At 38.3% G+C, this 26,743-nt stretch overlaps 1 protein-coding gene across 4 annotated transcripts; it reads left to right on the top strand.

Annotated features, from left to right (window-relative positions):
- The first annotated feature begins 25 nt into the window (after positions 1-25).
- Positions 26-24,785, top strand: ARHGAP11A (Rho GTPase activating protein 11A). Of its 4 annotated transcripts, XM_012507420.2 has the most exons (13): positions 386-482; positions 680-798; positions 4,981-5,051; positions 8,135-8,231; positions 8,811-9,064; positions 9,725-9,888; positions 10,132-10,278; positions 13,339-13,413; positions 14,230-14,397; positions 17,539-17,668; positions 18,489-18,597; positions 20,335-20,473; positions 21,107-24,785. In XM_012507420.2, exons 6-13 carry the CDS (start codon positions 9,741-9,743, stop codon positions 22,693-22,695), a joined length of 2,505 nt encoding a protein of 834 aa, XP_012362874.1. In that variant the 5' UTR covers positions 386-482; positions 680-798; positions 4,981-5,051; positions 8,135-8,231; positions 8,811-9,064; positions 9,725-9,740; the 3' UTR covers positions 22,696-24,785. The 4 variants fall into 4 exon arrangements, with proteins under 4 accessions (XP_004088327.1, XP_030670226.1, XP_012362874.1 ...); XM_004088279.3 differs by lacking the exons at positions 386-482; positions 680-798 and adding an exon at positions 26-128 and having other exon boundaries at positions 21,107-24,781; XM_030814366.1 differs by having other exon boundaries at positions 367-1,220; positions 21,107-22,748.
- Positions 24,786-26,743: the final 1,958 nt, after the last annotated feature.

Genomic DNA, 26,743 nt, shown 5'->3' with positions numbered 1-26,743 from the left:
GTCTCATCTGGGCTTCCGTAGAATGGCTTCTTCGTAAGAGGGCCTTCAGCGACAGCGGAGCTCGGAAAAAAACGGGAATAAGGTGTCTTTTACATTTCCTCAAATACTATGAATGGTCTGAGGCGCAGGTCTGGTGTATTTAAATAGCCTTTAAACAGTATTCCCCCGCCCAAAAAACTGGCCTTGAAGGAACAAGTGAAACTCATCCTGCTTTTCATGTTTGCTGGGTTTGTCCGTTACACCCCTTCGCCCGCACCTACCTAGACAGGCAGCTTTCGGCCACCCTCCGGGGGTCCTGATTTTGAAAAGAGGAGTGGACCAATCAGATGTGGAGCGCTGTTTGGCGCTGCCATTTGAGCCTGGGCTGAAACTGCCGGTGTGACGGCCGAAGTGGCTCCGGGTGTCTGCAGAGGAGCTGGGGGCGGAAGCATGAGGCTAACGGCTTGGCTTCAGTGAGCGCACCGGGATGTGCAGGCCGGGAGGTAGAGGCAGGCTGATGGGGGAGGGAACGAGCAACCTGTGAGACGGGGTGACGGCGGCGACCAGCCCGGGCGGGCACCGGGACTGGAAGAGTTGCCTGAGCAGCCGGCTGGTCCGGCGGCCAGGCTAGGGCGGGGGCGAGCGCCCAATTGAGCCTGCTGGGGTTGGAGGAGCGAGAAGGGTCCTCTTCACATTTCAGAGCTAACCAGACGGGGACAGTAAGGTTTGGGGGAAGGGGGATCGTTGGAAGTAGCCGGAAGTGGAGAGAATCTGGCAATAGGCGAGAAACAGAAAGAATCAGAAAGAAGAGAAGTCTATGTGAGTAGCTGAAAGGATTGGGTGACCAGAAAGAAGGTCGGTGTAAGTGAAGGAAGAGTGAGGTGTGGCTGGATCAAAGGGCTAAGAGAAGAGGGTCTGTGTAAGTGGATGTGAGTGAGGATCAAGGAAAAGCCGTGGAAGTGGCCGGGGGTCGGGGCCGCAGGAGTGCCAGACGGGGCCGGAAGGCAGCCGAGCGGAGTTCAAATTTGAGAGCGTTTGGAAATTGGAAGAGTTGGTGGCGAACGAGTGTCAGGACCTGCATCCTGCCTCAGAGAGTTATCGACGTGTCCGGAATGTGGGATCAGAGGCTGGTGAGGTTGGCCCTGTTGCAGCATCTGCGGGCCTTCTATGGTATTAAGGTGAAGGGTGTCCGTGGGCAGTGCGATCGCAGGAGACATGAAACAGCAGCCACGGAAACAGGGGTAAGTTCTGTGAAAAGGGATTTAGATTTAAAAGAAAGGGCACACCCTTTATCATCACTTATTACCAGATCGTGCTAAAATAAAATGTTCACTGTGTATCAAAAAGAATGGTTAGGTGTGTAATTCAGTTCAGATGGTCGATTGCTGATATTTAAAAAGTGACATTCTTGTTTGTTTGTTTTTTCCCAAGGATTTTTGATCATTGAGAGAAAGTTGCAGGATTTTCCAACTTCAGCACTATTGACATTTTGGATTAGATAATTTTTGTTAGGGGAAGACGAAATGCTGTTCTGTGAATTGTGGGATGTTTAGCGGGATGTCTGTCTTTTACCCACTAGATGCTGGTAGCATCTCTCAGTTGTGACAGTTAAAAATGTCTCCAGATATTGCCAGCTTACTGTATTTGGAACAGGTAGTACGTTGGGAGGGACAAAAACTCTACCCCTCCACCCTTGTTTTAGAGTAAGGTTGTAGAGGGACAAGGGAGACCAGTGCATTTCCTACATGAATCCGTAGATGAAGTATGACAGAACATTAGAAATAGGCTTCAAATGATAACTGCATATTCACTAATTTAGGAAACAAATTTGCTGCTTGGCCATGTCATACTTTTGAGACAGCAAATTTTTTTTATATGAGTAAATTGAGAAGCCAGAGTGGAATAACTGAGAAGTCGTTGATGTTTTGGTGGTTGAGATAAAGGGATTTTGAATGAGATTTTAATAGCTCTGCCACATTATCAAGAATTCCATTGTGAAAAATAAGCCGAATGTAAAGCATTTCATTTTAAGTGTATGTGCCTAATTTATATGGTACTTCCTAGTACTTGGAGACAAGCTAATAAAATTAATATACATTGCTTTTAATAGTTTATGGTTTCTAAAAAAAAGTGCTGGAGAAGAAAACCACTAACAAAAGTAATATGTGTACCTCTTAATCGCTGATAAACTTTAGAGAAGTTATTTTTGTTGATAGCAAATTAATGGCAATACATGTACTTATATTTAAAAAGCTGCAGTGATTTCTTCTAATTGTAAAACTGGCTTTCCAAGATCTCAAATGTAGCTGATTTTGTAAGTATATGGAAGAGTTTGTATATGGACTTTTTTTTCACCCCTTTTCTTTATTTTTATTTTTATTTTTTTGAGATGGAGTCTCCCTCTGTCGCCCAGGCTGGAGTGCAGTGGCGCGATCTTGGCTCACTGCAAGCTCCGCCTCCCGGTTTCACGCCATTCTCCTGCCTCAGCTTCCGGAGTAGCTGGGACTACAGGCGCCCGCCACCACGCCCGGCTAATTTTTTGTATTTTTTAGTAGATACGGGGTTTCACTGTGTTAGCCAGGATGGTCTCTATCTCCTGACCTCGTGATCCGCCCGCTTCGGCCTCCCAAAGTGCTGGGATTACAGGCGTGAGCCACCGCACCCGGCCTTTTCACCCCTTAACAAGAAAAACTGATGCCTGCTTTCAGAGTCAGATAGACCTGGGTTTGAGTCCTGTTCCACCCCTACTACATCTGTAAACTTGGGCTGCTTGTTTGATTTCCCTAAGCTTCAGTTTTATATTTATAAAGTGGGAACGTATTTCTCCTTGGATTGTTTAGGGATTTTTAAAAAGTGAAGCTCTTTATGTAGGCCTAGCACAGTGCGTGTCACATGCCACTTCTTCATCTAATGATAGTTGTCATATCAGTGGTCTGCCTCCTAATTGGTAATCATGCCATATAAATTCAGCTAGAAACACTTATAAGAATATTCTAGTGAAGAAATATACAAGATCATTGTGTTATGAGATCTAATGGGATAGTTTGTTTGAAAACAGTTTCTTTAGCCCACTGGTATTTGTTAGCTAACTGTAGTTTTAAATTTTAAAAACATTTTATGAGATTAAATTATAGTGGTTACTTGTGAAGCCAGTTATTCTAAATAATAAGACTTAAGGAAAAAAACACGTTGAATTCTAATTATATATAACAGAAGTAGACTTACCAGCTTAAGTATCTGGTTTATTTTTACATTTGGTTTGGTTGCACAGTATCAAGAAAATTCTGATTTACCCAATAAAGGGATTGCCCATACTAACATTTTTTAAATAGTTCAGCTTAAAATGATGATCATAACATTAACAAATATTTTTTGAATGCTTACTCTATGTCAGACACTGATACAAGTGTTTTGTATGTTTTAATTTATTTAATTCTTCCTACACCTCTATGACTTAGGATCTGTGTGAGGATACTGAGGAACAGAATGTTAATTTGATCCAGGTCACTCAGCTGTTAAGTACAAGAGTCAAGATTTAAAACCTGGCATTTTTGTGGGTGTGGTGGCTCACGCCTGTAATCCCAGCATTTTGGGAGGCCGAGGTGGGTGGATCACGAGGTCAGGAGATTGAGACCATCCTAGCTAACACGGTGAAACCGCCCCCACCCCCTGCCCTGTCTCTACTAAAAATACAAAAAAAATTAGCCGGGTGCCTGTAGTCCCAGCTACTCGGGAGGCTGAGGCAGGAGAATGGGTGAACCCGGGAGGCGGAGCTTGCAGTGAGCCGAGCCGAGATCGCGCCACTGCACTCCAGCCTGGGCCACAGAGCGAGACTCCGTCTCAAAAAAAAAAAAAAAAAAAACACCTGGCATTTTTGCCTTTAGGAGTCTACTCTCTTAAGTACTTACTATACTATACTGTCTTTTCAGCTTACAATATTTGTGAATTAATTGGAGCCAGGTGCTTGAAAGAGAATTAGTAAAATTTTGTTACTGTGTTGCATCATTAACAATGCTGAGTGATTTTTATTGTAAATATAAAGTTAAATATAATGCTCATAAAACATAAATACTTCTTGGTTGATAACTTGTGACATCGAAAAAAAATACTTCAGCATTCACAGAGCAGATGCATGTAAACTAAATTAACATGTGAGATTATGCATACCCACTTAAGTGTGAATAACCAGACATGTACAGGCTTGAATTTACCTTTCAGTGCTGTGGAAAGCCACACATTTTTAAGAGGTTCGAATGCATGCGCAAAGATAGTGGCAAATCCTTTATTCTTCAGTGTGCAAAAACATTCAAGTTAACCAACACCCAGCTTTACTCTTGGGATCTTCAATGTATTAAAATTTGAAAGTGAGGTTTTAAAAATGGGTTTCCAGCTAGTTAAATGAAGTTTGACTTAAATATTTGCACACTCCTGTCTTGCTTACTTCAGGGCATGGTTTGAAAAGCACTCTTCTATAGAAGGTGGAAAATATATTAGGTATAAAAATAACCTCTTCTGATATAATTTTAGGAAGACTCAATGAATGACAGGAATTACTGTTTTGCTTGTCAATTGACTTAGTCTGTTGTGTAAGTATTTATAAGGTGACCAGAAGAAAGTATATAGTAAGTATTTATAAGGTCATTAAAGGAACCTACAGTATTTTGGGGTAAATGTTAGTGTTTTGGACCAAATTCTGTTTTAAGAATTTACTGACTAACCAAATTGACTTTATGATCAGATTGGAAAGTTGAGTTTACTAGATTATTTGAGGGGAATGACATTATCTTGGCCATCTTTGTACTCCCAGCACTTAGCATACTGTCTAATATAGTAATTATTTGTTATCGAATGCACTTGAAATGATTATTTTTGTCTTGATTGATAGTTTATCATTTATTTCTGATTTTTTTAAATTTCCTGAGGTCTTTAATTTGCCTAAGTTTAAGAAAACTGATATTATGCCTAATATTTGTGTTAGAGTAACTGAATTTGTCATTTTAGGGTAAAATATTTGGAGTACCTTTTAATGCACTGCCCCATTCTGCTGTACCAGAATATGGACACATTCCAAGGTAAGCAGAGTTTGAAATGAAAAAGGCCATGTGCAGTGGCATATGCCTGTAACCCCAGCATTTTGAGAGGCCGAGGTGGACAGATCACTTGAGTCCAGGAGCTTAAGACCAGCCAGGGCAACATGGTGAGACCTCGTCGCAAAAGATAGAAAAATTAGCTTGGCAGAGTACACTTGTAGTCCCAGCTACTCGGGGCTGGGATGGGAGGATTGCTTGAGCCCAGGAGGTGGAGGCTACAGTGAGCCTTCTAGCCAGGGAAATGAAGAAGAAGAGAGTAAACATTTCAAACTGGTTTTAGAGAGTTTAAAAGAAATAATTGATTAAAACATACTTGTTTCAAACCGGCAAATGATTTCATCTCTCATAATGTTAAAAATATTTTTTTAACTTTCACATATTTTAAATTTATAATTTGTACTCATTCCCAGGATTGAATTTTAAAGTCCAGTAATGAGTAAATGTTAGAAATCACAAAAAATTTTTGTTCTGTTAAGTCAGTTTTCAGTTCTATATGAATTCTTTTGCCACAGCTCAGATTAAGTAATATACTGAATTACCAATTCGGTAATAATTTTGACTTTTTTTTGTTTGTTTAAAAAATATTGGCCGGGCACAGTAGCTCATGCCTGTAATCCCAGCACTTTGAGGGCCGAGGCAGGAGGATCGCTTGAGCCCAGGGTTCTGAGACCAGTCTGGGCAACAAAGCAAGATTCCATCTATAAAAAAATTTTAAACAAAAAATCAGCTGGGCAAGGTGGTGTGTACCTGTAATCCCAGCTACTCCTGAAGCTGAGGCAGAGGATTGTTTGACCCTAGGAGTTTGAGGCTGCAGCGAGCTATGATCATTGCCACTGCACTCCAGCATTGGCAACAGAGTGAGACCCTGTCTCTTGAAAACAAATATTGAATAAAAGAATATTTAAGCTAAGATATTAGAATGTTTGTGAAAATGTATTATGTATCACTTAGCTTTTCTATGCCACTTATTATTTATAAATAACCTTTTGTTCTTTTTTTTTTTTTTTTTGAGACAGAGTTTTGCTCTTGTCGCCCAGGCTGGAGTGCAATGGCATGACGTCGGCTCACCGCAACCTTCACCTCCTGGGTTCAAGTGATTCTCCTGCTTCAGCCTCCCGAGTAGCTGGGATTACAGGTGTCCACCACCACACTTAGCTAATTTTTGTATTTTTAGTAGAGATTGGGTTTCACCATGTTGGCCAGGCTGGTCTCAAACTCCTGACCTCAGGTGATCTACCTGCTTCAGCCTCCCAAAGTGCTAGGATTACAGGCATAAGCCACTGTGCTGGCCTATTCTAACTGCATCAGAAATTACTAGGAAAGTTTATGTTTTAAGAATATAATTTAGCCGGGCGCGGTGGCTCACGCGTGTAATCCCAGCACTTGGGGAAGCCGAGGCGGGCAGATTACGAGGTCAGGAGATCCAGACCATCCTAACACGGTGAAACCCCGTCTCTACTAAAAATACAAAACATTAGCTGAGCGTGGTAGCATGCGCCTGTAGTTCCAGCTACTCGGGAGGCTGAGGCAGGGGAATGGCATGAACCCAGGAGGCGGAGCTTGCAGTGATCGTACCACTGCACTCCAGCCTGGGCGACAGAGCGAGACTCCATCTCAAAAAAAAAAAAAGAATATAATCTAAAAATGCATATGATGAAACTTATCCTTAATTCATTTCCCCTCCATCTAAAGTAGGGTTCATTTGGGCTACTATAGACCAATAATTAACAGGCCGGGCATAGGAGCTCATGCCTGTTATCCCAGCACTTAGGGATGCCCAGGTGGTGGATTGATTGAGCCCAGGAGTTCAAGACCAGCCTGGGCAATATGGTGAAACCTTGTCTCTACAAAAAATAGAAAAATTACCTGGGCGTAGTGATGTGTGCCTATAGTCCCAACTAGTCGGGAGGCTGAGGTGGGAGGATCACTTGCGCCCAGGAGGCAAAGGTCGCAGTGAGCAGTGATCGCACCACTCCAGCCTGGGTGACAGAGCGAGACCCTGTCTCAAAATAAAAACTAAAAGAAAAAAAAAACAGATTTTCAGCGTCTGGAATTGCGAAGTCATATTCCCAGGAGTAATGACTAAATCTTCATTGTAATTTCATGACCTACTTTTTATTTAATTAAAAAGACTGTTTTGTCAGTTACCTTCTGTAAATAAGGCTGACATTCAGCCACTGTGCACCAATACAACTGTATCAGTTGTTTGTAGCTGATATTCATTCTAATTTGTGGGTCCCAGCTGTTCAATATCTAGGTATCTAAAGCCAACATTGAGATTATTGTTCAAAATAAAGAAATTGAGCACACTTCCCTTAATATGAAAAGGCTTGTAAGGACTGGGATATATCCTACTTTTCTGAGGGATAATGTTGGGGTGAGGAAAAAAAACCTCGCCCTGTTTTTGGGTAGGAGATGAGAAGATCACCCATGGAGAGATAGTAGATAAAAGAAGGTGGCCTTGGACGGAGCCCTGGGTGGTTCTAGCATGTAGAGGTCTCACATAAGAGGAGTGAGAAAAGGAATTTGAGAAGGAGCAGGCAGGGAGATAGCTGGAAAACTACAAGAGTAGTGAAAAAGTATTTTTGAGATGAACAGGGAAGGGATCGGGTGTGTCAAATGGTGATAGAGCAATACGAGGACAACACACTGACCATGGATTTGGCAAGGCAGAGGCTGTTAGTGAGCTTGAAGAGAGCTATTTCTTTGGAGTAATGAGGTCTGAGAATGATTGGGTAGGGGTGAGTAGAGACTGAGATATGAAGAAGTAGAGGCAGAAAAAAAACACAAGTCTTATGCTCTGAAGGGAAGCAGAAATGAAGTAGGATTGAGAAAGATAAAATTTAGTGTGCACATTGGAGTTGTTATGAGTAAAAAGATGGGCCTTGGAGAAGAATTTGGGAAGCAAGTAGACAACTAAAAGTAACATTTTATCTCAAAGACTACAGAGATTTGTGGCTTTAGCGCTTCTGAAAGGTATGTAGTGCTTGGCTTGCTCATGTATGTTAGCAGAGGAATAGGATTTGATTTGTATATCTAGCCACCTGAAAAAATATCTCTTTCAGCTTTCTTGTCAATGCTTGCACATCTTTAGAAGAACATATTCATACCGAAGGGCTTTTTCGGAAATCAGGATCTGTTATTCGCCTAAAAGCACTAAAGGTAAGCATATTGTTGAACTGTAATTTTTCATTTGAACCATTTTCTGATTTGGTTTTTAAAACTGAAATATTTAGGACTATTAATATGAATAGTTGACAGAAATTGAATTTGCATTTTTTTCATGGCAGAAGAATTTTTTTTTCCAAAAGAAATAGTATATTATTTCTATCGTGCTTTAAAAATTTAATAGGGTACTTTTAAATTCATGGTCCTTATCTCTATCAAGTATTATGTAAAATGAAAAAATTTGTTAAGTTGTATTGTTGTTAGCCTTGTAGAAGGAGTGATATAGCTGAGTGTGGTGGCACATGCTTGTAGTCCCAGCTACTTGGGAAGGCTAAGGCAGGAAGATTGCTTGAGCCTGGGAGTTTGAAGCCAGCCCAGGCCACATAGTCTGTGCCACATTTCTATAAAAATAAAAATAAATTTAAAAATCACTAAAAATAAAGTAGTGACATATTAAAATAAGAGTTCAGAGAAATTTATTAAAGAAAACTAATTAGAGTATAACAAAAGATACTTTATTTGCAATAAACTCTTAAGTTGCCAAAATACTCAAGATTATTATATTTATTTCAGAATAAACTGGATCATGGTGAAGGTTGCCTATCTTCTGCACCTCCTTGTGATATTGCGGGACTTCTTAAGCAGTTTTTTAGGGAATTGCCAGAGCCCATTCTCCCGGCTGATTTGCATGAAGCACTTTTGAAAGCTCAACAGTTAGGCACAGAGGAAAAGAATAAAGCTACACTGTTGCTCTCCTGTCTTCTGGATGACCACACAGTTCATGTATTAAGATACTTCTTTAACTTTCTCAGGAATGTTTCTCTTAGGTAAGTGGTAGTTAAAACTCCTGGCAAATAATAGTTGAATTTTTCAGCTAACGTTTTATGCTTGTAGGTATGTTCAATTTCATTTGGAATGGAAATTTTTCTTTAAAAATTACATATTTCATTAGTATAAAGAGTATACTCTGTCTAATTTAAGAAACAGCATACCAAATGATTTAATATTTCCTTATCTTAAAGTCATCATCATGAATGCCTTAATGGTTCATTGGTGTTTATAAGATTCATTGTCCACTGAAAGGCTTTGTTTACTGGGTTTTTAAAATATTTCTGTTTTGCTTTTCAAAATTTCCCTCTCCCTGCTCTCAGTGAGCCTGCTTATTCTAGACATACTTGCTGCCTTCTGATACTTCCAACTTTTTATGTGTAGGTTTGAAAATCAGATAAAGATGTTCAATTTGTGTGGAAAAGCAAAGTATGAACTCTAAGATTAGCATGGTTTTTAGAATACATATTTAAATATAGAGAGGCTATATATTTCTGGTTCTTTCTTGTGTTCAAGCCAATCATGTAGATGAAGGGTAACTATTTTGACTTGTGTGTGACTGATAATAAAAGGTCTTCAAAATGTACTGCATAATGTTATTTTAACTCTTCTGTATTTTCACCTTTGGCTCCATCTAATAAAGCCTTTATTCACTTAAGATCCAGTGAGAATAAGATGGATAGCAGCAATCTTGCAGTAATATTTGCACCAAATCTTCTTCAGACAAGTGAAGGACATGAAAAGATGTCTTCTAACACAGAAAAGAAGCTACGATTACAGGCTGCAGTAGTACAGACTCTTATCGATTATGCATCAGATATTGGTAAGATGTAGTTGCAGTATTAACAGAATTTGCTTAAATGAGGAAAATCTCTGTTTCTTCCAAAGGAACTATGAAGGCAACTGTTAGAAAGTTGGTATATTACTGACCTCACCCCCACCCTACAGTACCGGCCCCTCCTGCAAAGAAAAAAAGAAAAGAAATTGGTATATTACTATCTAAACATTTTTGGGGAAGAGTGGAGGAAAGATACTAATTGTCTTACTTGTGAACATTTTCATTTAGGGCGTGTACCAGATTTTATCCTGGAAAAGATACCAGCCATGTTGGGTATTGATGGTCTCTGTGCTACTCCATCACTGGAAGGCTTTGAAGAAGGTGAATATGAAACTCCTGGTGAATATAAGAGAAAGAGAAGACAAAGTGTAGGAGGTAAGTGGCAGTCCCATTTTATGGAGGTACAGTGATTTGCTTTAATCGAAAGTACATTTCACATAAAGAAGCATGAACTGTGGTATGTGCCTTTTTGATGCTTAAAGCACAGCTGGAAAGACAGGATGTATGCATGTAAAAAGTTAAAGCGATAGTAAAATCTAATGTTTAAGTGCTAAATCTTTAGCACAAACATAAAATGTGTTAAAAGGAGAAAAGTTCCCTGGGTTGTAATGATCAGGGACTTGTCAAAGAGGAGCCAAACTGAACCTTCTAGAATAATGGATAGAATTTAGTGGGATTGGGTGGAGGATCAGAATACTTGTATCCTATTCTAGATGAGAAGGATGCTATAAAGAAAGGTTTGTGTAGGGAAGAAGTAACCTATGTCTAATGTAGATAGAGCAGTATGACTTGAGCAAAGTGTTCAGCATAAGGATAAAGGATGGTATTATGGTAAACTTAATGCCAGGCTAAAGAATTAGAATATTAACCTGGGTGTTGGTGAATCATTGAAGATTTATGATGTAAGGCATTATATGATTAAAAAATTTTAGAAAATTACTAATTTGAAGAATTAAGACTTGGAAGTAGGGAGAATGGTCAGCAATGTGTGTCAGTAATCCAGGCATGAGATTATTGTTTGAGCTTGTTAGTGACATGGATTAGTTAGTTAGGAGTACGAACTAAATAATGAAGGAAATATTATCAAGGAAGAATCAGAAAGACCAAAAGTTTTATGATGGTGGAGTTGGTAATAAAACTTGCAATCTCCTTGATCAAGAAATCAGAGGCCATTATTCTTCCAATTACTTTAGGAAATTTCTTATCTTTGGAATATCAGAATGTTACTAACTATCCCAATCCCTTTTTCATCTTCTGGTTTGTTATTGCATACTTGTGTTTCTTCTTTACCTCCTTTGTAGATAGGATAATACTGATGACTTAGGTATGATTTTCCTAGGGCTACTGTAGCAAAGTACTACAAACTAGGTGGCTTAAACCAACAGAAATTTGTCTCACTGTTCTGGAGGCTAGAAGTCTGAAATCAAGGTGTTGGCAGAATGCCTGAGACCTGCAGGGGAGAATCCTTCCTTGCCTCTTCCTGGCTGCTGGTAGTGGCTGTCAGTCCTTAGCATTCCTTGGCTTGCAGCTGCGTCACTCCAATCCCTGCCTATGTCATCCCATGGTGTTGCTCTGTGTCAGAACTTCCCTCTTACAGGGCACGTTGGATTAGGGCCCACCCAAATGACCTCATTTTAACTCGAGTACATCTGTAAAGACACTAATTCCAAGTATGGTCATCTTCATAGGTACTGGGGGTTAGGACTTAAACATAGGTTTTTTGGAGAACACAATGCAACCCATAAAACTTCTATCTCAAATGAAGATATTTCTCAGATGCAGATCATCATTATTGCCCTCTTTCCCAGTCCTGTAGTTTCAGTTTTCACATCTAAATAGACAGCCACCACATCTGTACCACCGTTATCTTGAAAATGTCAGTTCCGCTTTACTAATGGCTTGCTAGGCAGACCTCATCACATCTGCTTTTCATTGGTGCTTTAAGCTTAACGTTTTGAAATGACCATCTTCATCCTCTTTATCCTGGTTCTGTGTCAATTCCATTTTCTTCTAACAGTACCACTATTCCCTAGATACTCAGGCTTTAACCATGGGTTCTACATCTTCCTCTACCATCTATAATCAGACAGTTTTCATGTCGTGTAAGATTCTGTCTCTGTAGTGTTTATTGCATTGTTACTGTAAGAATCTTCTTGGCTGGGCGCGATGGCTTACGCCTGTAATTCCAGCACTTTGGGCGGCCAAGGCGGGTGGATCATGAGGTCAGGAGGTCGAGACCATCCTGGCTAACACGGTGAAACCCCATCTCTACTAAGAATATAAAAAACTAGCTGGGTGTGGTGGTGGGCACCTGTAGTCCCAGCTACTCGGGAGGCTGAGGCAGGAGAATGGTGTGAACCTGGGAGGTGGAGGGTGTAGTGAGCTGAGATCGGGCCACTGCACTCCAGCCTGGGCAACATAGCGAGACTCCATCTCAAAAATAAAAATTAAAAAGAGAATCTTCTTGGTCTTTATGCCTCCTCCTTGAATCTACCCTACATATTGCTATTAAGGCTCACTTTTTTTTTTTTTTTTGAGACGGAGTCTGTCTTTGTCACCCAGGCTGGAGTGCAGTGATGCTATCTTGGTTCACTGCAACCTCCACATCCTGGGTTCAAGCGATTCTCTTGCCTCAGTCTCCCAAGTAGCTGGGATTACAGGTGCATGCTACCATGCCTGGCTAATTTTTGTTTATTTAGTAGAAATGGGGTTTCACCATGTTGGCCAGGCTGGTCTCTAACTCCTGACATCAAGTAATCTGCTTGCCTTGGCCTCCCAAAATGCTAAGATTACAGGTGTGAGCCACTGCACCTGGCCAAGGCTTACATTTTAAATGTATAACTCTACTCAAGTATCTCACACACATACCCTTCAGAAGTTTTAATTGGTAATAGTGATATTTATAGCTTGGCATTAAAGGTCTTTCATAGGATTGCTCTAGCATACCTGTCTACTATTTCCTGTCTTTGAGCAACTTTAGTCAAACTATGTTATTTATTTTCCAGACACTTTTATTCATTTGCTTACATTATTTATTGATATAATGTTTTTACTTCCATCTCTACTGATCTTTTAAATACGTTTATTTGTGCCTCCATTTCCATGGTTCTTGCCTCAGTTCAGACCTTCATCTTTTGCCTTAACATGTAATGATTTCTTTTTCCCTACCCTTACTGTACATTATATGTATTTGTATTACATTTCTTTCTGTATTGTGTCTTTTTTATTTTAGGGATATGGAAGTATAAGTGGGGAATGGAATAAAAATATATCCTTTAGTATTTTTCCTATTTTGAAATAATTCCTCTTAAATAACTTAAAATTTATAAGCCGATGTAAAGTTACATGTTGAAAGAAGACCACAAATATTAATATGAATTATTGGTGAAAGACAAGTAAATGTTAAGTTATAATTGCTTATGCCTTGCATTTCAGATTTTGTTAGTGGAGCACTAAATAAATTTAAATCTAACAGAACACCTTCTATTACACCTCAGCAAGAAAGAATTGGTAGGTATTTATTATATGCATTTATTTAAATTAAAATTTGTATAGTGTTCTATAAAATGCAATTACAATAATAATTACCTAACTTAGAAATCAAATTTAGTTTAATCAAATCAAATATTATTTTTAATAGACATACTGTACTATATATACTATGTTGTGACATTGCTAATTACATAGGCTATAATGAACCCAAAATTGTAGGCAAAAATTTTTTTAGTCTCTTATGTCTTTAATCTTCTTAATCATGCTCTTCTGTTTGTAATTTACATGCTATTGAGCGTGTGAAAATAGTTCAACCTCATTTTTATCTTAGGACTAGAAGTTCGTTATTGTATATTTCAATTTTTTATCCTAATTTGCTTGTGGCTGAAATTATTCAGCCAGTAAGAGTCAACATGATCTTCTGTTTTCTAGAGTGAAGAAATGAACTGGTTAATACTCACTTATGATGAAAAGCAAAAATAATATTTAGATTAGTTTTTGTTTCAACTCCTTGATTGTAATTTCTTCCTTACATTAATATTCTTTGATGTGTATCATATGCATCTTTTAGTCTATTAGATTTAAGTAACTGCTGTCTCTTAGATTTAAGTAACTGCTGTCTCTTAAGAGTTTTGCCTCTGCGACTTCCTTATTTTCATTTAAGTAATTACAGTGTTTTAGTTAAACAACATCTACTTAACTGATGATGTAAATATATTCTCATTTTTTGTTTAGCTCTAAGTAATAGCTTTATAAGAAGAAATTACATAAAGCTTTTGTATGTTGTCAACTCTGCAGTAGAAACAAGTTGGTTTTGTTTTGATATTTTTTCAGCCCAGCTATCTGAATCACCAGTGATTCTTACACCAAATCCTAAGCGTAAATTGCCAGTAGATTCTTCTCATGGTTTCTCAAGTAAGAAAAGGAAGTCCATCAAGCACAATTTTAACTTTGAGCTGTTGCCAAGTAATCTCTTCAACAGCAGTTCTACACCGGTATCAGGTAGCAAATAGAATTTATATAAATGGATTGTAAACATTAAAATTCATGTTAATAATACCACCCTTAGGAACTAGAGCTTTGTTCTGTTTTATCCAACCTATGAATTTTTATAAAACCCCCTGCCTTTTAAAATAGACACTGTTTCAATATAGTGTGTGTGTGTGTTTTATGACAACATCTATTGAAAGTTATGATAACCCAGAGTAGTAGCTGGGGCTTCTGGTGATAGCATTGATGCTTAGGTTTTATGCGATTAGACATCCTGAATCCTGCTGTAGTTACTTCTGGGTCTATAGCTGTGGCTTTATTGCTGTCATTTGTTGAATTGAGGTTGCCAGTTGTTTGATCATGTCTGATTCCCAAGTGGGAGTGTTACTATTGCAGGTTATGGTTTGAAAATGAGGGTATTTTTAAAGTTTTAGACTCAAGTACTTTTTGTAAAAGCTTTAGAACTTTGTTGACGCTGTTCCTTGTGCCATGGCTTCCAGATCCCTTACCAGCCCAGCCATTTTCTTCCATATTAACTGCAAGTTCTAATGTGGCCAACCAGAGCCTTCAGAGAATAATAGAGTATGATCATGCTAATCCGGAGATTAGTCTGGGTCTTAGATTCAATTGGCTCTTTTAGCATATACAAAATTCAAGTTGGCTCATACTAACCTTATGATCAACCAAAAATGAAATGAAACTCTAAGCCCAGGGTCCTCCATCTCATTTATCTTACATTTAGTCAAAATGTGAGTGATCTCTGATTATTTTAGATTTTTATTTTGTTGGTTTCAGACAATGTTAAGTTTCATTTTTGATTCATTATCTGAGTTATGAGTTCTTTCCCAAAGCCTCTGTCTTTTTTCTGTTGTCCAAAAGCGTTCTTACTTGTTTTATTGAGAGTTGAACAGAATAGCAACTTGAGGTTTTCCAGAAAAAACCACTTCTTCACAGGTTCTCTAGGGCTCATTGAAATGTGATGATAGTAACTCTGAAGCTTATGTCTGTAGCTTTTGCAGTGTTCACAGGTTGGAGACTTAAACTTTTTTAAGTAACATAGTTCAGTTTTGTTTTTTTTTGAATATTTAAAAGCCTTTGCAGTTTAGAGGACTTTTTTCAAATGGCAAATGGGAGTTGTAGTTCTACCTGCCTTTGCTTATTAGCATTACATTTTCCTCAAGGAATGAACATAGTGATTCCTTCTTCTCCTCCTCCAAGCTCCCAAAACAGAGGTTAAACAGTCTTGTGCTATTTTTAGTTTGAGCTTGCCTAATCAGTGAATTTTCTTTATAAAAAAATTTAAAAGTTCAACAACAGTAATCATATTATTTTTACACTACTTTTCTTTGACCCTGCTTTTTCAGCCACAATTCAACAAATTCCATTTGCAAAATTGAAAAGATTGATTTCTAAGTTTAGATTATAACAAATATGATGCTTTTAAAATATATAAAGGCAACATTAGTCTGTAGTCTAATTTTCTTTTTTTTTTTTTTTTTTGAGACAGAGTTTTGCTCTTGTTGCCCAGGCTAGAGTGCAATGGCACGATCTCGGCTCACTGCAGCCACCACCTCTCAGGTTCAAGCAATTTTCCTGCCTCAGCCTCCCAAGTAGCTGGGATTATAGATGGCCACCACCACACCTGGCTAATTTTCTTTTGTATTTTTAGTAGAGACGGGGTTTCACCACGTTGGCCAGGCTGGTCTTGAACTCCCAACATCAGCTGATCAACCTGCCTTGGTCTTCCAAAGTGCTGGGATTACAGGTGTGAGCCACCATGCCTGGCCATAATTTTCTTATGTATGTGATAAATTTGCATTGTTCCATATATTCTGACTGTGCCTCCTGCGACCGTTGACGCATTTTTTATTTTTATTTTTTGAGACGGAGTCTCGCTCTGTCTCCCAGGCTGGAGTACAGTGGCATGATCTTGGCTCACTACAACATCCACCTCCGATGTTCAAGTGATTCTTGTGCCTCAGCCTCCTGAGTAGTTGGGATTACAGGCATGCACCACCACACCCAGCTAATTTTTGTATTTTTAGTAGAGATGGGATTTCACCATGTTGGCCAGGCTGGTTTGAACTCCTGGCCTCAAGCAATCCGCCCACCTCAGCCTCCCAAAATACTAGGATTACAGACGTGAGCCATGATGCCTGGCCGGATACGTTTTTAAAGTGACTAGACTGCAGTCCTAGAATAAAGCTACTTATGTCACTTTAGGTGTATAATACTGGCTTCCAAAATTTTCTTTAGCTAAATGCACCCAGAAGTTTCTATGGTGGTTGTATTTTTTCCGTTTTCAAAATTGAAAAAACGTGAATGTCTCTGGGAAACTTTGTGAATTCTTTATTAATAACTCAGATGAATTGAGAGGGTTCATGTTTGTTGACTGTGTTCTGGGTGTGATTCAAACATAAGTGTATATGGAGCCTTTGTTCATAACTATTTTACTTCTTTCATAATTGTTTACTGTAATTGATTTCATAATATAAATGGTGTTAAATAATTGAACTTCTGTTGTACCAATAATTATTTGCATGGAACACAGCAGCAGCCAAGTGATTAGGCATGTATTATAGAATAATTAGTTTTTGTTTACTTGCCAAAAATATTGAACAAATTACATTCCGGAGTCAGGTGGGTAGCAGTTGGCCAGCAGGTATATCTCAAATACTCAGATTCCAACTTGTTTGCCAATAGCTTATTTTTTATAATACCATTAATTAGTATTATGTACTAGATACTGACTAAATACTAACAGTAATATTCATCATAGAAGTCTGTTTTCAGAGCCTAAAGCCATTTAGTAAGTGATGGAGCAAACTCAAGCCTGTCTCCAAATCTTGTTCTTTTTCCAGTCTGCAATGGTACCTACTCCTGCCTTGTATTATTAAAAGAGTATAAAGAAAAGCTCTAATATGAAAGTAATGCTTAGTCTGACCTTTAAGCAAGTGAAAAGTAAGAAATGAGTGCTTTTTCTTAGCTGAGTTGGGTTACTTGACACCTGAAGTTTCTAACCCGAAATTAAGTGATTTCGGTTGTTGCTTGGGATAGAAATTAAGGCTTTGAATCTAATTGCTGCTATAACTATTTTATACTTTGAAAGGAAAATAGGTATGCGTGGTATATTACATGTGGTTATTTTTGTAGTTCACATCGATACAAGCTCAGAAGGGTCATCTCAGAGTTCACTCTCTCCTGTACCCATTGGTGGAAACCATTTGATCACTGCAGGTGTGCCAAGGCGAAGTAAAAGAATTGCAGGCAAAAAAGTTTGCAGGTACTTTATCCAGGACATTTTGTTTTCATCGGATAAATATTTGGTGTACACATAATTAATAATGTTTTGTCTTTCTGTCAAGCATCATATTTGAGTCATAATTTTTTAAAATCCCTTCTGCCTTTATAGTCTTATTAATCAATTGCCTTTTCAATACCCATCAGAGAAAAATTACTAATTTGAGTCCACTTTGCTTGCTTAAAATCCTATTTTATGTTGATGGTGTAATTTTAAAATTTCCTGTTAGAGGCTGGGCACGGTGGCTTGTGCCTGTAATCCTAGCACTTTGGGAGGCTGAGGTGGGTGGAACACTTGAGCTCAGGAGTTCAAGACCAGCCTGGGCAATGTGGCAAAACCTCATCTCTACTAAAAAGTACAAAAATTAGCCAGGCATGGTGCCACACGCCTGTAGTCCCAACTACCTGGAAGGCTGAGGTGAGAGGATCATCTGAGCCCAGGGATGTCAAGGCTACAGTGAGCTGTGATTATGCCATTATACTCCAGCCTGGGCCACAGAGTGAGACCCTGTCTCAAAAAATAAAAAACAAACAAAAAAATTCCTGTTAGGTTAAAAAGCTAGCCTATTCTAACAATTCTGATTTATAACTGACTAAATAACTTTTAAGATTAACAGATTTTTATATGCAAATGCAATGTGTTCATATGTGGTATCTTAAAGTTGAACTGTTTTTAAAGAATTATTAAGCCACCCAATTATTATCAATATGATTTGCTATGGACTTTATTTCAAATTTCATATTTCAAGTATTTCTCTGGTGTTCATACTATAAACTGACATTTTTAATTCCACTTCTTCTAGAGTGGAATCAGGAAAAGCAGGCTGCTTTTCTCCTAAAATCAGCCATAAAGAAAAGGTTCGAAGATCTCTTCGTTTGAAATTCAATCTAGGGAAAAATGGCAGAGATGTAGTAAGTTTCTTACCATTTTATTGATCTTTATATTAGCATAACGCTATAAACTTGATACTAAAAAACACTCATAGCCCTGCCTTCCCTCCAGTGACTGTCTCATTCTGTTCTTTTTATATAAAACTCTTATACTTGAGTTAATACCAAATTTCCTTGCATTGGAGTACCCAAAGCTTAGTCCTTGGACTGCTCTTTTTTCTCCCCACTCACTCAAGGTGATCATCAGTTTTAAACGTTATATACAGGTTGAGTAGCACTTATCCAGAATGCTTGAGACCAGAAGTATTTCAGATTCCCCATTTTTGGGGGGGATTTTGGAACATTTACATTATTTTTACCAGTTCAACATCCCTAATCTGAAAATCTGGAGTGCTCCAGTGAGCATTTTCTTTGAGCATCATGTCAACTACTTAAAAGCTTTGGATTTTTGGGGCATCCAGAATTTTGGCCTTTCAGATTTGGAATGCCCCACCTGTATTTACTTACAACTTCCAAGTTTATGTTCTCCAGTCCCAAATCCTCTTCTGAACGACTTGGCTGTTTCTTAACATCTGCTTTTTTGACTGTCCTACTTGGATATCTAATCCAATAGGCATTTCAAATGTAACCTGCCCCAAGCAGATGCATCTTTGCTGCCACTATCCCCTGCACCAAACAACACTTTTACCTGTGGTTTTCCCTATCTCAGTTGTGGCAAATCATTCTTCCAGTCACTTAAGCCAAAAACCATGGTCACATCCTTGATTCCTCACTTTCTCTGATACACCATGTCTAATCCATTAGAGAATCTTGTCTAACTTCTGCGTTTAGAGTATCTCCAAACTGACCAGTTCTCACTATTACTACTTTTCCCATTTTCTCTAAGTTCTGTCATCTCTTGGCTGGATTACTCTAGTAAACTCCTATTAATAGTTCTTCCTTCTCCTACCCTTGCCGCAGTTCTGTAGTTGAAATTGCTCTTTTAAAATCTGTTAGGTTATGTAGTTTTCTGCTCAGAACTCTTCAGTGACTCCTCATTTCACTCTGAATAAAAGCCAGAGTTCTCATGTTGACCTGCAAGGCCTCACGTGATCTGTTCTCAGGCTGCATTTCTGAGCTCTCCTCCGGTCCCCCTTGCTCACTCTGCTCCAGTCTCAGAGACTGCACTGGCATTCTGCTCTTTCTGTAGTGTTCTTCCCTCTTAAATCTTCATGGCTCTCGCCTTTGTTTTGTTTTACTCACAAATTATCTTCTCATCACCCTGTTTTAAACTAAACCTCCATTCTTCACCACTCCATATCCTTTTTACCCTGTTTTACTTTTCTCCATAGCACTTTTCACCTTGTGTATTGTATTTATGCAATATAATTTACTGTTTATCTTATTTAAGTCTAAATTTCCCCATCTAAATAGAATGTAAATTACATAAGGATAAGATTTTGGTCTAGGTACCCCACTGCCCCAACTATTTGTGAACAGGCCCTAGCACAGAGTCAGAACACATACAAAAATTATTTTAATTAATAGGTGAGACTGTTTTAAAAATAGATCATAAAATATCAACTAATAGCAAAATCAAATGACTACAGTTTTCATTAGCAGGCAAGAATATTTGTCATTGTTAAGAATTGTTTCTCAATTATATATCCCTTTTTAAATCAGCTGAAGATTTTGATAACTACAAAAAAATTATTCTGTCTTTATATTTTGAATTAACTAGGCTTATTTCTTAACTAAAACTTTTTTTTTTCTGTACAGAATGGATGTTCTGGTGTCAATAGATATGAAAGTGTTGGTCGGCGACTTGCAAATCAACAAAGTTTAAAAAATCGAATTGAATCTGTAAAAACAGGTTTGCTTTTTAGCCCAGATGTTAATGAAAAGTTACCAAAGAAAGGTACATTTACATACTACTGTTAGAGTTTTACCTAAAAATCCTGCTTTAGTTGCTTTTTTAATGGTAAAACATTAATTAATTTACTGTTCTAGAGATTAAAAGTTCATGTTTGAATAGTGAAAATATTAGAATTGGCAATGTATTTTTTTTTTTTTTTGAGACGGAGTCTCGCTCTGTCGCCCAGGCTGGAGTGCAGTGGCGCAATCTCGGCTCACTGCAAGCTCCACCTCCCGGGTTCATGCCATTCTCCTGCCTCAGCCTCTCCGAGTAGCTGGGACTACAGGCGCCCACTACCACGCCCGGCTAATTTTTTGTATTTTTAGTAGAGATGGGGTTTCACCGTGGTCTCGATCTCCTGACCTCGTGATCCGCCCGCCTCGGCCTCCCAAAGTGCTGGGATTACAAGTATGAGCCACCGCGCCCGGCCGGCAATGTTTTTTTCTATCAACAATTGGGAAATGCTTATACATGTAAATATGAAAATGTTTGACATTCTTATGTTAAAAATTATTTCTTGTAACACAAATACTTTATTAGAATTAAATGCTTAGTAACTTATTTGCCATGTGCTTGGATATTATTTAAAAACAAGGTTAAATACAAAGGATTAAGCACTGAACTGCTTTATTTTAGGTTCAGAAAAGATCAGTAAGTCTGAGGAAAACTTACTAACTCCAGAGCGACTAGTTGGAACAAATTACCGGATGTCTTGGACAGGACCTAATAATTCAAGTTTTCAAGAAGTAGATGCAAATGAAGCTCCTTCAATGGTGGAAAATCTTGAGGTAGAAAACTCTTTGGAGCCTGATATTATGGTAGAAAAGTCACCTGCTACTTCATGTGAACTCACCCCTTCCAATTTAAACAATAAGCATAATAGCAACATAACAAGTAGCCCTCTTAGTGGGGATGAAAATAACGTGACCAAAGAGACTTTGGTGAAAGTTCAAAAAGCATTTTCTGAATCTGGAAGTAATCTTCACTCATTGATGAATCAGAGGCAGTCATCAGTAACTAATGTGGGGAAAGTAAAATTAACTGAATCATCTTATTTAGAAGATAGCCCAGAGGAAAATCTATTTGAAACTAATGATTTGACTGTAGTAGAATCAAAGGAGAAATATGAACACCACACTGGTAAAGGTGAAAAATGTTTTTCAGAGAGGGACTTTTCACCCCTTCAAACTCAAACATTTAATAGAGAAGCAACTATAAAATGTTATTCAACTCAGATGAAGATGGAACATGAAAAAGACATTCATTCAAATATGCCAAAAGATTATTTAAGCAAGCAAGAATTCTCCAGTGATGAACAAATAAAGAAACAGCAGTCCCCAAAGATTAAACTAAATAATAAATTAAAGGAGAATGAGAATATGATTGAAGGTAACTTACCGAAGTGTGCAGCACATAGCAAGGACGAGGCTAGATCCTCTTTCTCACAGCAGAGTACATGTGTTATAACAAACTTGTCAAAACCTAGGCCTATGAGAATCACTAAACAGCAGTCATTGGAAACATGTGAGAAAACAGTTTCTGAAAGTTTACAAATGACAGAACATAGAAAGGTTTCTGATCACATACAGTGGTTTAACAAGCTTTCTCTAAATGAACCAAATAGAACAAAAGTCAAGTCACCTCTTAAGTTTCAGCGTACTCCTGTTCGTCAGTCCGTCAGAAGAATTAATTCTTTGTTGGAGTATAGCAGACAACCTACAGGCCGTAAGTTGGCAAGTCTTGGTGATACAGCTTCTCCTCTGGTCAAATCAGTGAGCTGTGACGGTGCTCTTTCCTCTTGTATAGAAAGTGCATCAAAAGATTCCTCTGTTTCATGTATCAAATCAGGTCCTAAAGAACAGAAGCCCATGTCATGTGAAGAGTCAAATATTGCTGCAATTTCAAAGTCAAGCATGGAGTTACCTTCGAAATCTTTCTTAAAGATGAGGAAGCACCCAGATTCAGTGAATGCTTCTCTTAGGTCTACTACAGTTTGTAAACAGAAGATGTTATCTGATGGCCAAGTTAAGGTTCCTTTGGATGATCTGACTAATCATGATATAGTAAAACCAGTTGTAAACAACAATATGGGCATTTCTTCTGGGATAAATAACAGGGTCCTTAGGAGACCATCAGAAAGAGAAAGGGCCTGGTACAAAGGTTCTCCAAAACATCCTATCGGAAAAACTCAATTACTACCAACAAGTAAACCTGTAGATTTGTAATTGATAAATGTTATACTTGTCATTAATGTAAATAAAGTGAGCAATTGGTATGACTTGCAGGATAATCTACATGTTAGTTCGTAGCTCAGGATGATTGTTAAGCAATAGATTTGCTCTGAAACATTTTTATTTCACTGCACAAGCAACTTGGATTTTTATTTGTACAAATTACTTCTTTTTCTTAATGATGGCAATTTTTAAACTTTAATTTTATTGTGATCTCTTAAAGCAGAGGTTAGACTTTACCTTTCTGACTGTCGTCCAGGCTGGAGTGCAGTGGCACGATCTCTGCTCACTGCAAGCTCCGCTTCCTGGGTTCATGCCATTTTCCTGCCTCAGCCTCCCCAGTAGCTGGGACTACAGGTGCCCACCACCACGCCCAGCTAATTTTTGTATTTTTAGTAGAGACGGGGTTTCACCATGTTAGCCAGGATGGTCTCGATCTCCTGACCTTGTGATCTGCCCGCCTCAGCCTCCCAGAGTGCTGGGATTACAGGCGTGAGCCACCACGCCCAGCTAGACTTTACCTTTCTAAATAAATTGTTGACTGGATTTATGAGAAGTTAATTTTCGAAAATGACATAATATTTTTGTGTGATAGGAAGAATGGGGCAAGTTGTGCCTATTTCCTCCAAGTCAGATAAGGTTTCTAAAATAAATAAATTTCTAGCATGTAAAGGGTAGAGATAAACTCTGCAAATCTTATGTCTGGAATTATATTAATGTTTATTGTCCTTGCCAAAATTCCTAGAAATTAATTTCCTTCAATAGCATCCTAATACCCTATTTTTATTTGGGGCAGAGTAATTTCATTTATAGTGCCGGTAGGTGTACCATGTGTTCACTCGAACTAAGAACAATGGTTAAGGCGGAATAATGACTAAAATATGTTCATATATTATGATGTGGAAATAATTGATAACTTTTAAGCCATACTATGTTTTTAAAGATAATTTGCACAAACACATTTGTGTCTGTTTTGTCCAATATAGATCTGGCAATTATTTAAAGAGGGATAATCTTGAAAAAAATTAACCAAGGTGATTTCTTATATCTAGATGCTCGATTTTGGAATTTGAAATAGTAGATGCACCTCTTTACCTTTTTTACTTGGATAAAAACCTATGATTATTTTGTCCTGTGTGTAAATGTTATTTATTTAGCATAGACATTAAAGATAACTCTCTGGAAAATGACTTGACTAAGGCTCTCATGAAATTCAAAGTGCCATTTAGAACATGCACCAAATCGTCAAGTAAATCTGTCTAAATTTATATTTTAAATTATTACAAATTACACATCTTTGAGGAAAGAATATTATGAACAATAAAACATATTCTCTAGGTTGTAGAGGAAGGAATAAGCAGACAGAATCAACCACTAAAGGTAGTTTTTCAGATTGGTTGTTAGAATGTCATGTTTAGATGTTGGAGCAGATTAGAGCAGCATTCATGCCACTCGGAGCAACCAGACTTACAGCATAAGTATGTACGAGGAATTTCAAATCATCAGATGTTTGCTTGGCTAGGTTCTTTGTTTATTTGATATCAAATAGTTTTGTAGATGTTTATGGCATTTCTAATTGTAAGTAGAGACAAAATAATTCATATACTCAGATATATGTTGTCTGCTTTAAACAATTTTTAAATTTTAAAAATGCATTAATGTCTTTTTATATCCATCAAGGGAAGGATGAAATGTTGAATTTGAAGACTAATTCAGTAAGAAGTCCTAGGGGTTTAACTGTACATACTACCTGAACTGGCTTTTCTGAGAGATGAATCAATAATGAAAAATGTCTGTTTTAAAAACTACCATGTGACTACTATTTTTGTTAGCTGAAAGCTGCAATACAGAGTCTTCCAGGAATGTGAAGGTGACTAGCTTGAAGATACGGTAACTAGAGAGTCAGAAAAGTTTTGTTTTAGACTTGATTTAATGTGTTTTTATTTTTTCTTATACAAAATAGAGATAATGTTGCTAACTTCATGGGATATTTGAGGAAATGATATGAAAGTGTCTGGACATGTGCAGTCACCTCATGGGTTCTTCTCACTGTCTTATAAATGTAAATAAAGATCTAATATTAATTTGGTTATCTAATAAGCAACAAACAACTTAATACATAGAACTTAGTAGACTGCATGGCCACATTCTATAATGTGATCACTAAGAACTTAATGTAGGATTTTAATAGTCATGTTTTTCTTAATTGTGGCAGAATTCAAACAATTTTGTGATCTTTTTTTGTTTGTTTGTTTGTTTTTTGTTTTGAGACGGAGTCTCGCTCTGTCGTCCAGGCTGGAGTGCAGTGGCACAATCTCAGCTCACTGCAACCTCCATCTCCCAGGTTGAAGCGATTCTTCTGCCCCAGCCTGCTGAGTAGTTGGGACTACAGGCATGCACCACCATGCCCGGCTAATTTTTGTAGTTTTAGTAGGTATGGGGTTTCACCATATTGGCCAGGCTGATCTCGAACTCCTGACCTTGTGATCCTCCCACCTTGGCCTCCCAAAGTGCTGGGATTACAGGTGTGAGCCACCGCACCTAACCTCTGTGATCTCTTAAATATATATGAAGTTTTATTTTTGAAATACCAAATTTCAAATGAAGCATAGGCATTTTGATGTATTTCAGTTAAATTCAACACAAAAGCAGTAAATTGTAGTGACTTCATTTTTTTCAAGCACAAAATGAAGACAACAATGAACAAAGCTAAAGTAAAACTCACAATTGAAAAGTCTCTGCATCAATAATAAATACTAACTCCAGCATGGCCAGTGAGCCTAGAGCCATTTAATGGATAGTGTTTGTCCTGTTGATTTAGCATGTATTGAAACAAGAAGCAAGAAGCAGATGAGCATCCATGGAAGAAAAAGTACTGGGAAAGAGGCTTGGCTTCAAAATGAAAGGCCATGTGTCTCATAAATGAATTTTGCCAGCCTCTATTCATTGCATAAAAATTGCTGTAGATGATAATGGATTTGCCGTCTAGAGCTAAGATAAATAGATCTGGATTCTAACCTCATCAGGTTACTTGTTTTGAGACCCCAGGTTCCTTACTCATCCTCCATCTTGATCAAATTTGCAGTGCCATATTTATTGTATGGCTTTACATTTTGATTTTAGTATTTGAACAAATTTCAGTGTTCAAGATTGCACATAGTAGGTGCTTCATAAACCCTTATTTAAGAATCTGGGAGGGGCCGGGCGCGGTGGCTCACGCTTGTAATCCCAGCACTCTGGGAGGCCGAGGCGGGCAGATCACGAGGTCAGGAGATCGAGACCACGGTGAAACCCCGTCTCTACTAAAAATACAAAAAATTAGCCGGGCGTGGTGGCGGGCGCCTGTAGTCCCAGCTACTCGGAGAGGCTGAGGCAGGAGAATGGCGTGAACCCGGGAGGCGGAGCTTGCAGTGAGCCGAGATTGCGCCACTGCACTCCAGCCTGGGTGACAGAGCGAGACTCCGTCTCAAAAAAAAAAAAAAAAAAAAAAATCTGGGAGTACCTGGACATACTTCTGCAGTATGCTGGGAGTATGGTTTCTCTTCAGGCCAAAGTGGAATTTTAGTTGATGGTTTGTGTGGAAGTTTAGAAATAACACTCAGAGCTGATATTTCTACAGATTTTCAAGTTTATCACTTTAATGAAAGTTTCTGGCTTCTTGTATTAAATATCCCCATAGTTTTCCTGATCAGTAAGAGGCCCCTCAGAGCAGGGTATACCTTACCATATCCACCATTAAAAGTTCTTAAGACTTCATCTTTTGTCCCTCTACCATTCATTGCCTCTTCCCTCTTGAAGCCGAAAGACTTTAGACACAAAAACAAAAAACATATTCTAGAAGTTGACAAAATTAAAGGTGTGCTATAGTGGTGATCTGGCACATTGTAATTGAGACTGAGAAAGGAGATGAATGACTTCCACAGAGGTCGATGGAGTTGAAGAGGGTCTCTAGGAAATGTCATAGTCAAGAGGTTTGTATGCAGAATGTGTGGGTTGAAGAGCTGTGCGTCTCCTGGTGAGAGGCACACTTATCTGGGATGCA

This window comes from Nomascus leucogenys, chromosome 6, assembly GCF_006542625.1.
Source record: "Nomascus leucogenys isolate Asia chromosome 6, Asia_NLE_v1, whole genome shotgun sequence".
Classification (NCBI taxonomy): Eukaryota; Metazoa; Chordata; class Mammalia; order Primates; family Hylobatidae; genus Nomascus; species Nomascus leucogenys.
This window is presented reverse-complemented; position numbering and strand designations above follow the sequence as displayed.

Excerpts from the sequence above, each read along its gene's own strand:
- ARHGAP11A (XM_030814366.1), top strand. The coding sequence starts at position 1,092 with ATGTGGGATCAGAGGCTGGTGAGGTTGGCCCTGTTGCAGCATCTGCGG. Across the intron at positions 5,052-8,134 it reads GAATATGGACACATTCCAAG|CTTTCTTGTCAATGCTTGCA; the intron begins GTAAGCAGAGTT and ends TATCTCTTTCAG. Across the intron at positions 20,474-21,106 it reads TGAAAAGTTACCAAAGAAAG|GTTCAGAAAAGATCAGTAAG; the intron begins GTACATTTACAT and ends GCTTTATTTTAG.